The sequence below is a fragment of the Diabrotica virgifera genome, chromosome 4, assembly GCF_917563875.1.
Source record: "Diabrotica virgifera virgifera chromosome 4, PGI_DIABVI_V3a".
In the NCBI taxonomy this organism is placed as follows: Eukaryota; Metazoa; Arthropoda; class Insecta; order Coleoptera; family Chrysomelidae; genus Diabrotica; species Diabrotica virgifera.
Genome location: NC_065446.1, coordinates 17,619,518 through 17,632,025, shown reverse-complemented (window position 1 = coordinate 17,632,025; position 12,508 = coordinate 17,619,518). Strand labels below are relative to the sequence as shown.

Sequence of the window (12,508 nt, the reverse complement as noted above, 5' to 3'; positions counted from 1 at the left end):
ATTGATGCCAAAATGAGAGAACATAGGTTAAGATGGTTTGGTTATGTTCAACGTCGAGACGTTAATCACCCAATACGAAGAATGGCTGAAGTGCAGATTTCTGGAAGGAGTAGGAGAGGAAGACCAAAGAAGACCTGGGCGGAGACGATAAGGCAGGACATGTTGGTAAAGGGGATTAACATTCATATGACTCAAGATAGAATTGTGTGGAGAAATGCAATTAGGGATGCCGACCCCGCATAGTGATAAGGCAAAGAGAATGATGATGATGTTTATATTACTGAATAGAGAATTGAATAATTTTTCAAATGAGCTAGCACATAACCCCTATTCCCTATTTAAAAATAAGGAATGGGGGAAGTAGAAGGGAGGGAGTTGACAAATGATAGATGTATGCACCGTAAAAATGTGTCCCTCTTAGATCAAAAATCGACCTGTTTCGTCATTTCCTTAAAATCCAATAAATACTGTCATATATCAGGTGGATTCTTTTCTTGGGCCCACACTGTATATGTAGGCTTGAATATATTTTATTAGAGCGTATTCGAAAAATATCGGGTCAATGCTTTTTAAATGCAGTCATCTTTTTCGAATCATGAAAAAACTAAATAATATTTTTGAAAAATTTATACGCAGAATGAAAGTGTACATTATTACCGAGGGTCGAAAGTCCCTTAGAATAATCAAAAAGCTTCTTTTGAAAGAGATACGTGAAATTAAAAATCACATTCAATTTTCTCTTTTTTTACGCCAATAATCTATTAAAATGAATATTATAGACATACTTTCGGCCATCACTCGGCCCCTTTCGTTGGGCGTTTAAATTTTTCAAAAAATTAGTTTCCTCAGGATTTGAAAAGAAAAATGAATGAATTTAAAAGCATTGGCCCGAAATTCTGCGCTTACCCTCTTAATTTTTAATAAATTCAGAATAACTATTTGACTTTTGCATATTTTTGTCCACTATACAGGGTGTCCAGAAACTCTACCGACAAACGAAGACAGGAGATTCCTCAGATAATTTTAAGACAATTTAACCCAATTCACCTAGTCCGAAAATGCTTCCTAAGAGCTAAGGGAGCTAGAGCTCTTTGAAGATGGCGTCATGTAATTAGTTTTTCTTAAATACCTCCAGAACGCTTCTATTTAGAAAAACGAAAATTGGTATGCATATTTACTTTCCAGAAATGAATCGATTCCATCTATTTCCAATTTCTAGTACCGGTCATAGGCGTCCGTTTTGGGTAGGGCAATGGTTATTTTATCGCCCAACTTTTTTGTATTTAACTTTTGAGCATTTTTGACTCTGAATTATTAAATTGTGAGGTATTCTAGTACTAAAAGATACTCTTACTTTAAGTCGATAGGATACACCGTTTTCTAGAAAAATCGATTTGAAAATTTTTCGTAATTTGAATTTAAAAAAAAATATTAAAAAAAAACTATTTAGAAAGATGAAAACTGCTACATTTATTTATATTCCAGAGATTAATCGATTTTATTAATGGCGAATTTCTAGAAACGGTCATAGGCGTCCGTTTTGGGTAGGTAAACAGTTATTTTATAGCATAACTTTATTGTCTTTAATTTTTAAGTATTTTTGACACTAGATAATTCAATTATGAGATATTGGAGTACTAAAAGTTACTCTTGCTTTAAGTTGGTAAAATACTTGGTTTTTTTTAATTTTTTTCAATTTTATTTTTAAATTCCCAAAACTAAAAACTTTCAAATCGATTTTTCTAGAAAACGGTGTGTCCTACCGACTTAAAGTAAGAGTACCTTTTAGTACTAAAATACCTCACAATTTAATAATCCAGTATCAAAAATGCTTAAAAGTTGAAGACAAAAAAGTTATCTGATAAAATAACCGTTGCCCTACCCAAAACGGACGCCTATGACCGGTACTAGAAATTCGCAAAAGATGAAATCGATTCATTTCTGGAAATTAAATATTATACAAATTTTTGTTTTTCTAGATAGAAGCGTTCTGGAGGTATTTAAGAAAAACTAATTACATGGCGCCATCTTCAAAGAGCTCTAGCTCCCTTAGGGCGCATTTTCGGACTAGTTGAGTTCGGTTAAATTGTCTTAAAATTATCTGAGGAATCTCCTGTTTTCGTTTGTCGGTAGAGTTTCTGGACACCCTGTATATAAAAAAATTAAATCATATCTCTTGACCTAATGCAATCATAGTTTTCACCAAATTGCTAAGAAAAATTATGCTTTTTCTATACAACCATTTCTTTTGTAATTTATTTACACATCCTTGAATATGAAATTTTTGTTTCAGGCCTCAAAACCATCATCAATGCGCTCTTGCACTCTTTCAAGCAGTTAGCGGAGGTCATGACCCTCACGATCTTTTGTTTGATGGTATTTGCACTATTTGCCTTGCAAGTGTATAAGGGAGAGCTCCGCAACAAATGTGTGCTCAAAATGGATGATCACAACGCTTCCTACGAAGTCTGGTTCAAGTAAGTCGATACTCTTTTTATAGATTTTAACGAGCCAAATTACTGGGATTACTTTTTGTCTGGGATTCTAAAGAGGTTTTGTTTTAAGCTAAGAAGCTCAATATTGGCACTTACGGAGAAAACAGTGTGTTTGAGTAAATAGCGTTTGCTACAGTCTTTGCGTGGGTAAAATCATACATGAATGTCGCTCCTTTAAACAACATATTGCTGAGTATTACCTACACTAAAACACAGAAAAAAGTAGGTTAAAAGTATACTCTCTAGTCAAATCCACATTTTAATATTTTAGATATGTATTTTACATCTTATTAAATGTAGTTCTGTCTTACTCACTGAAGTCAAAGATGCAGTTAAATCGATAAAGAGAAATAAATCCCCAGACATTGACTCAATACCAGGTGAAATACTACAGTTACTAGGTGACAAAGGATTACATATTATCTATTCTATCTGTATCGCTCTTTGGAATTCAGGAAAATGGCCATCTGATTGGTGTACCTCAATTTATATATCCTGCTACCCAATAAAGGAACTACTACCAGATGTGAAAACTACTACACACTGTCACTAATAACACATTCTAGTAAAATTTTGTTGCATATTATCAAAAACAAATTAAAAACCTATCTACATTACCAAATACCTCGAGAACAAGGGGAGTTTGTAAAGGGTAAAAGTACACGGGAACAAATCCTGAACCTGAGGCAACTCATTGAAAAGTGTAGAGAATTTAAAGTACCTATGATTATATGTTTCGTTGACTACCGTGGTCCATTTTAATAGAAATGGGCACACCGTTTCTATTGCTAAATTTCTCACCTCTACTTGTTTCAGCCCTTTTTGTCTCACAACTTAATATGTTTTCCATCTTATGCGTTATTTTGCCGATTGTTAGCGCAGTCATCATATTATGTTTCATCTTATTAGATATAATTGTAATTAATTCAGCCCAAATTACATTTTTTATTCAGGCTTTAAACTGATCGAAATAGTTAGTCATTTTAACGAAACACAGGCAGGATTAAAGTGCTGGGAGAATTTAAATTTATTTAAAATCCCAATTATTTACGATCTGTAGCTTATGGCTATGGAACGGAGAATGCTCAACATTAAGCTCAGTCTCCAACAATAAAACACTGAAAACGTTTGTTTTCTATACTTCCACAAAATTTATTACAACTATGTTATTACTACAGCTGTTTCGGCAGAGTGCCTTTCTTAAGTGATTTAGTTTACTATGGGTTTGCCTTTTTAAAGTCTTTAACTGGAGAGGTTGAGGAGTGGGGAGCTGTTTGTCTCGAGTTGGTCATTCAGAATTATATGTGTATTTTTAATTTATTAATTTCCATAGATTCTAATAAAGATAGCTTAAGACCTTTATTTTGAATATGCAGAATTTGAAATTCTCCTTTAAAAGAATGATTATAATCTAGAATGTTAAGTGCGTATGTAGAAGTGTCTGTTTTTCTATTGTTGAAAGCCCTTTTGTGTTCTGCTATCCGTTTGTCAAAGGTTCTGCCAGTTTGACCCATGTAAGTTTTCGGACAGTCGCCACAAGTTAGTTTGTAGACACCACTCTGTAGTTGTTTCCTCTTTCGGCTCTTATTGTTCTTAATATATTTGCTTAAGTTATTGTTAGTCAAAAATCAAGCATTATTTTCTTATTTATTCTTACTATCGTGTGATATTCGTAATAGGTCTGGATCCCGCGTATGAAAAAAAAGTTAATTAATAGCAAGCTGAAAATTTGTTAATAGCTTAAGGGTGTCTAGTCAGACAAACTTTGATATATAGAAACACTGGAACAGGGGAAGTTTTAATTGTGGAACAGGTTAAAAATTTGGAACGGTCAGACCACGAAAACGGCACATGTATTTTGTCCGACAGAACAGACTTAAACTCTTTGAACAGAGATTAAACTCTCATGCAAAAATCAGACTGCTATTTATCACCAAATGGGCGTTTTAATAAGTGGAACATGTAGAATATGTCAAATGACAGGAATTATGACAGGTGATAAATAGCAGTCTGATTTTTGCATGAGAGTTTATTCTCTGTTCGGAGAGTTTAGGTCTGTTCTGTCGGACAAAATAAATGTGCCGTTTTCGTGGTGTGACCGTTCCAAATGTTTAACCTGTTCCACAATTAAAACTGCCGCTGTTCCAGTGTTCCCTTATATCAAAGTTTATCCGACTAGACACCCTTAAGTTATTAACAAATTTTCAGCTTGCTATTAATGAACTTTTTTTTCATACGCGGGATCCAGACCTATAAGAATATTTTTTAATACGTATATTATGGATATTTTCTTAAAAGTGACAGTTGTCAAAACTAGGAAACTGGTTTCCATTAAACAGAAACAATCTACTTAAAAAAATTCTATCGGTAATTTTCTACAGTAGATAATTCTCAGTATAATTTTAATCTGATTGGACAGAATTAAACACGTGATTAAATATCTTACTATACGATTGGAAGTTAAAATCACCAAAAAATAATGGGGTATAATATCACAAGAGAATGAGAATAAATTGAAAATATTGCGACAGTTTTTCGAAAATTTGTTGTCTGGCAATAGACACGAGAGCCCGCATGGCTCGAGTGGCTATTGCCCAAGCTCGAGTGGCTATTGCCCAATGACAACAAAGTTGAGTAAAAATGAAGCATTATTTTCTTATTTATTCTTACTGTCGTGTAATATTCGTAAGATTATTTTTTAATACGTATATTATGGATATTTTCTTAAAAGTGTCAGTTGTCAAAACTAGGAAACTGGTTGCCATTAAACAGAAACAATCTACTTAAAAAAATTCTATCGGTAATTTTCTACAATAGATAATTCTCAGTATAATTTTAATCTGATTGGACAGAATTAAAGAATTAAACACTTGATCAAATATCTTACTATACGATTGGAAATTAAAATCATCAAAAAATAATCGCTGTAATTTTTATTTCTGTAGCTTTCTGTTGGTCAGAATCTCCTATGAATGAAATAATCCTTATAATACCCTTGGTACCTTATTAACTATAACAATATGTACCTATAGAAACTGTCGACGTTACCACTAATAGTTATTTAAAAGAAAAATATAGTTTTTTGTTTCACTGATTAATCGTTTTCTACTAATTAAAGAGCCTACTGTGGCCGAGTTTACATAATTACTACTGAATTTAGACAACTGCTCATGTTGATGTTAATTAAAATCAACATCAATATTTCGCACAACAACACGACAAAGTTTCTAACAAACAAATTCATTAACTGAAATAGAGTTAGCAAATTACATTATTTAAAACAAAGGCCCACTGTACTCAAAACACTGATAAACAAAAAGAGAAATAGGCAATTATGTTTAGTAATTGATGGAACGACATTGAGTGAATTAAAAAATGACATTCAAAAATGATATGACAAAAACTGTACAAACATCGGAAAAGTCTAGGGATATTTTTGAATTGAATTTGTACAATGGTAGGGGAGCCCAAGCGGGGATTTTTGCAGTTACTCGAGCGCGTCAGATTATTACATGGGGAGAAACCTTGTACCCTTTTTACACATTATAACTTGTACCCCAGAGGGAGAAACCTTGTAGCCTCTACCATATATTGGCTATTAATGCAGGGGAGTTCGTTAAAGGGGGGCGAAAAAAAAATATCCTTAGAAAAACTCGAAATCGTCAGATTAAAATAAGGTAAGTTAAATACATGCAAAACTGTGTATATTAAAAAAATCTGACGATTTGAGCAGGGCGTAAGGAAATGGGTGAGTCGAAAAACTAAAAAATACGTACTCAATATTTTTCAAAAATCTATCGAATGATAGATCTTTCCGACTTCCCGCGGAAAGGGGGTAAATTTAATATTTTAAATACAAATCCCGAGATATTTCGCGAAATGAACATCAGATCGAAAAACTGCAAAATACACTTATTCAATATGTTTGAAAAATCTATTGAATGGCACCAAACATGACCCCCTCGGAGGTGGAGTGGGGGGTTACTTTAAAATATTAAATGGAAGCCCCCATTTTTTATTGCAGATTTGGATTCCTTATGTAAAAATAAGCAACTTTTTTACAAGACATTTTTTAGAATTATGGATAGATGGCGCTATAATCTAAAAAGACGATTGTTGGAAATGGAAAATTAAATTAAGAATGGACAAGTCTCCACTAAAATGAAAAACTTTACTTAACTTTTTTTGGTTTTAGGACCTACTCTTCACAACCCAATAGGTTTTCAAAGCGCTCGAGTGACTGCACATTTAGCATACTTTGCTCCCCTACCACAGTTGCTATCCTGCAGCTTTTTGTGAGGAAAACACAACGGCAAAAGTCATAACGAATATTTGACAATTTTTTGAACAGGAGATGAAAACTACAGCAAATATTCTGGTAGTTTCGATTTTGTTCGTGGCGTAAAGTTCTTTTTTTAATCAGTAGGTACATTGAAAATATCGATTTTAATCATGTAACGACGTCATTTACTTTGTATGAAATGAATAGGGCTGTAGACCATTTTCAAGGTGACATGCAGCAAACTAATATATCTGACCTATAATATATGTGAACGAATAGGAGTATCCCAATGTGTTGTTAGTCGATTGTGACAGCGTTTTCGTGACTCTGGAAGTCCAGATCCACGTCATCTAGGACGTGAGCATACTATAACAACTGCAGCTTAAGACCGGTTTTAGTGTAAACCGCTGAAGACCACCAATAATTTACAGCACCTGAATTTATTATCGACTTACAGCGGACACACCAGATAACTATAGACCGTGATACTGTCAGAAATCGTCTCCATGAAGCCAATGTCCACAGTCGAAGGCCATTGAGATGCACACCTAATGAAGTTTAACATCTCTACATAACCTAACTTTTCTTGTTAAGTTGACGTACACTGCAAAGTTGACGTAAACTGGAAAGTATATCTGAATTAAGAATAGACCTGCACTGTATAGCTATCTCTGTCGTTCAGAGCCACCTATGGTGGCAATAATTTTGGATCACACGTTATAATACAATCACAGTACCAACTCTTCTATATGCAAGCGAGACATGGGATACAAGTAAAAGACATGAAAGTGCCATAAATTCAGCGGAAATAAAGGAGTTGAGAAAAACAGCTGGAAAGGCAAAGATGGACAAGGAAAGGAACGAAAACATCAGAAACGCGCTAAGACAGGAACCAATCAAGAAAAAAATTGAAAAAAAAACTGAATTGGTTTGGATATATAACTAGTACGAACGAGAACAGACTAGTAAAGAAGGTGACCGATGCCGAAAGACAGGGGAGAAGAAGAAGGGGCAGACCTAAAAAGGGATGGATGGAACAAATCCAGAAAATCGGGACCAAGAAAGGGAAAACAGGGCAACACATGAAAGAAATGGCAAGAGAGCGGAAGGCGTGGAAAAATGGGTAAAAGATGGATATGTAATACCAAAATCCGACGCTCTTATAGGGCATAAGGACAACGAGAAGAAGAAGATTTCGTTAAAGTAGATCCTCTTGAAAATAAGGTCTTTGCTTTAATATTCTATTCCCGTCTCTTATACATAAATATCATTGTTAAATTCAGATCACTGTTTATTTTATAAATAGAAATGATATTTAGCATTAATACTAAGTTAAGTTATCTAATACTATATGTTTGTTTAAAATTATTACTGAACCCGTGGAGGTTTATCCAATAATTAGTATTTAATGTAAGCTTGGTTTAACCCGTATACCGCTTGTTCCCCGTAGACCAGCTTTATCAAATGAATGAATACTCCCTTGAGAGATATCCTGATTTGCGGCACCGAATCGTTCAATATAAATTTATTAAAACGTTACTTCATCGTAACTCTTTAAAACATTTTCGGAAAAATCATACGGAAATCCATTTAAATACATCACACACATTGTTAATTCTTAATATATTGAACATAATCTACTAATTGAAATGAAAGGTTAATGATAGAGCAAACCCAAATAGAAAAAGTAAAGAGATACAAATATCTGGGAATCTGGGTTGATGACAAAAATGGCCAAAGCAAAGAAATTAAAGTCCGAATTGAAACTGCAAGGCAAGCATTTATAAAAATGAAGACACTGCTTACAAACAAAGACCTCCATTTGCCTCTCAGATTGAGGGCTCTAAGTTGCTACATATTTTCTATATTACTATACGGAATGGAAGCTTCGACATTAAAGAGACAACACATAAGAAAATAGAAGCGTTCTAAATGTGGTGTTACAGAAGAATATTGAATATTCAGTGGGTTCAAAAGATTACCAATGTTGAAGTGCTACGAAGTTTAAATAAGGAGTTAGAAATTATGAAGAGTATAAAAACTAGAAAACTGGAATAATTGGGTCACATTACCAACGGAGAAAAATATGAATTGCTGAGAATTACTATGCAAGGAAGGATCCAAGGAAGAAGAATCATAGGAAGAAGACGCATCTCCTGGCCGAGGAACCATAGAGAATGGTTTAACTATAGTTCATTACAACTGTTCGGAGCAGCAGCCAACAAAGTGACCATATCCATTATGATATCCAACCTCCGATAGCAGAGGGAACTTTAAGAAGAAGAACTAATTTAAACCCGTAATACAATTTTTGATTTAGGTTTAGGGCAACTCTACAACATGTTCATTGACACAGTCCCAGAGGACGGTAGTTCTCGCCAATGGCGCGTAAGATTCGTAAGAGAATAACGCAAGCAAACAGAGCGTATTTTGCCCTCTCCCATATATTTCGGACAGAATACGTCACAAACAAAGAGGTTCTGAAAAATATGAATAAAGAAATGGAAGTCCCAAACACAATCAAAACCAGAAAGTTGGAATATCTCGGACATATTATACTGAGAGAGAGAGATACAACTTGCTCCAACTCATTATGCATGGAAAGATTCAAGGAAAGAGAAGCATAGGAAGACGCAGACTATCGTGGCTGCGCAACCTGAGAGAATGGTACGGATGTACATCAAACGAACTATTCAAAGCAGCCGTCTCCAAAGGCCGAATAGCTATGATAATTGCTGACCTCCGTCGCGGAGATGGCACTTGAAGAAGAAGATATATTTCGGTCTAAAAGTGTCCTCCGAAAAACAAAGATGAGAATCTATAATATCTTAATTCGACTAATAGGATGCTATGGCAGTGAAACATGGGTCCTGAAAGAAACAACCGAAAAAAAAATAGATACATTCGAAAGGAAAGTACTGAGGAGAATAATAGGACCTGTAAGGGAAAACGGAATATTTAGTCGATACAAAAATTAGCTTTACCAACTTTATAGGGAAACACCCCCGTCAAATTTCATTAGAATACAAAATTGCAATGGGCCGGACATGTGATACGAATGGGAGAGGATAGGCTACCAAAAATGCACTGAACACTAGAATGTAGGGAGAGAGTCCGGTTGAAAAGCCAAGAAAGCGATGGGAAGATACAGTAAACAGCGACGCACAAGCCCTTTTAGGAGTCCGTGTATGGAGAAGAGCAGCCACAGACAAAAAATGGTGGAGGCAAAAAATAAAGTAGGACAAGGCTTAATTTAGGCTGTAGGCCGTAGAAGAAGAAGAAGAAGAAGAAGAAGAAGAAAAATGTAAGCTTGGTTTAACCCGTATAAATACCTCTCGTTCCCCGTAGACCAGATTTATCAAATGAATGAATACTCCCTTAAGAGTTATCTACATTTGCGGCAACTAATCTTTCGATATAAATTTATTAAAACGTCATCGTAACGTTTGTAACTCTTTAAAACATATTTGGAAATGTTACGAAAATCAATTTAAGTACATCATACACATTATGGTAGGGGAGCCCAAGCTGGGTTTTTTGCAGTTACTCGAGCGCGTAAGATTATTACATAGGGAGAAACCTTGTACCCCGAAAATGTACCTCTACCATATATTGGTTCTTAATGCAGGGGAGTAAGTTAAGGGGGGCCGAAAAAAAATATATCCTTAGAATAACTCGAAATTGTCACATTTAGATAAGGTACATAAGTTAAGTACATGCAAAACAGTGTGTATTTAAAAAATCTGACGATTTGAGCGGACCGGAAGGAAATATGTGAGTCCCAAAGTTTCACAAGAAAAAAGCGAACATTTCGCGAAATGAATGACAGATCTAAAAACTAAAAAATACGCGCTCAATATTTTTTAAGAATCTATCGAATGATACCAAACAGGACTTCCCACGGAGAGGGGTGGAAGGTAAATTTTATATTTTAAATACGAATCCCGCGTTATTTCGCGAAATGAACATCAGATCCAAAAACTGAAAAATACACTTATTCTTAGACGTGTGGTCAATGACTTCTACTGCACAATACAAAACCCCAGCTAATAAAGCTTTTTCTTGCAAGTTCTATTCCGGCCGAAATTTCATCACTTTCAACCCTGCAGTCAATCCAGCTACTCAGATAAAGTGTTCCACCCTTTCCAGGATTTTGTTTTCTAATTTTGAATACTGAATCTTCGATATTCGATATCAATTTTTCTGATCACCATTCCTTTGCATTGATTGTTAAGCCATTTGTAATACATTGGTTGTTTACAGCTTTCAACAGGGTTAGAAGGCTTCCAGAATCTCCTTGATTCCTTAGTGTTGACGTAATTTCTGTAATTTTTGCCATAAAATGGTCTGGATCTACATCTGATATTATTTGTATTAATTACTGATCAGAATATATGTTTACGTTATTTTTGTAATCATGTCACTGAAGTTTTTTTACGTAACTACTTTCAAGTTGATTTACCAGTTTTATAATTTAATTCGTGTTTTTGCTTTTACTGGAGAAGTTCTGACCAATTAAGTTACTTCTCGAATACCATTTCCATTAAACCTTTTACTAGAAATCTTTTTTACGAGATAAATAACGTATCTACACAAATAAACGATAGAATCGAAATATACAATATTCATTGACATCAAGTTAATAAATGCCTGTGTAAGGTAACTAAAATATATTTCTAGTTAACCATATCCATAGACAACTCATATTAATCTATCTTAAGGGGGGTGTATGGTTTAAAATAAACATTTCAAGTACATTTTTGTGTTTTTTTTTTTTGAAATTATAGTAGAGCAATTTAATTTTTAAATTAAATAGAAATATTGTGTATAATTCAAAAAATTAAAAAAAAAATCAAAGCAAAATATTAAATTAGCCAACAGTGGCCAATTTTTACAGACACCTTCAAAAAAAGAATGTATTTTGTGGTGGACTCAGAACTCGTCATTGGATCATGTGAAACAAAAATTTCAAATGATTTTATAGTCACTGTTATAGTGACTTAGAAGTCAAAATAACGAAATTTCTTGTATGAAAAGGGTGAAAATATCCTTTTATATACTTCCACAAAATTTATTATAACTATGTGACTACTCTACATTCACAATGAAGATGCAGTAGAAGTAAACAATCCGAGACACGTTAAATGCTACTAGAAGCACTTCTGAATCATGAGTTGCAATGTATAAAATTTGTAAATGATCATTTGTGATCTAAAATGTATATACATGGTAAATCATGATTTAGGAGTGCTCCATGTAACAGTTAACGTGTCTCGGTTTGTTTACTTTTACTGCATCTTGATTGTGAATGTAGAGTACAGCTGTTTCGGCAGAGTGCCTTTCTCACTCAAGTGATTTAGTTTACTATGGGTTTGCATTTTTAAAGTCTTTAACTGAAGAGGTTGAGGAGTGGGGAGCTGTTTGTCTCGAGTTGGTCATTTAGAATTATATCTGTATTTTTTAATTAATTAATTTCCATAGATTCTAATAAAGATAGCTTAAGGCCTTTATTTTGAATAAGCAGAATTTGACACTGTTCATTAAAAAAATGATTATGATCTAGAAGGTGAAGTGCGTATGTAGAAGTGTCTGTTTTTCTATTGTTGAAAGCCCTTTTGTGTTCTGCTATCCGTTTGTCAAAGGTTCTGCAGTTTGACCGATGTAAGTTTTCGGACAGTCACCACAAGTTAGTTTGTAGACACCACTCTGTAGTTGATTTCTCTTTCGGCTC

General features: G+C 34.2%; 1 protein-coding gene across 2 annotated transcripts in view; it reads left to right on the top strand.

The window, feature by feature from the left end:
* The window catches only part of LOC114335819 (sodium channel protein 60E-like), a 384,114-nt gene that overhangs the window by 68,976 nt on the left and 302,630 nt on the right, over nucleotides 1-12,508 (top strand). For both annotated transcript variants that reach the window (XM_050649033.1, XM_050649032.1), the window contains exon 4: nucleotides 2,294-2,477. In XM_050649033.1, the coding sequence (XP_050504990.1) occupies nucleotides 2,294-2,477 (184 nt within the window). The remainder of the gene's footprint in view (nucleotides 1-2,293; nucleotides 2,478-12,508) is intronic.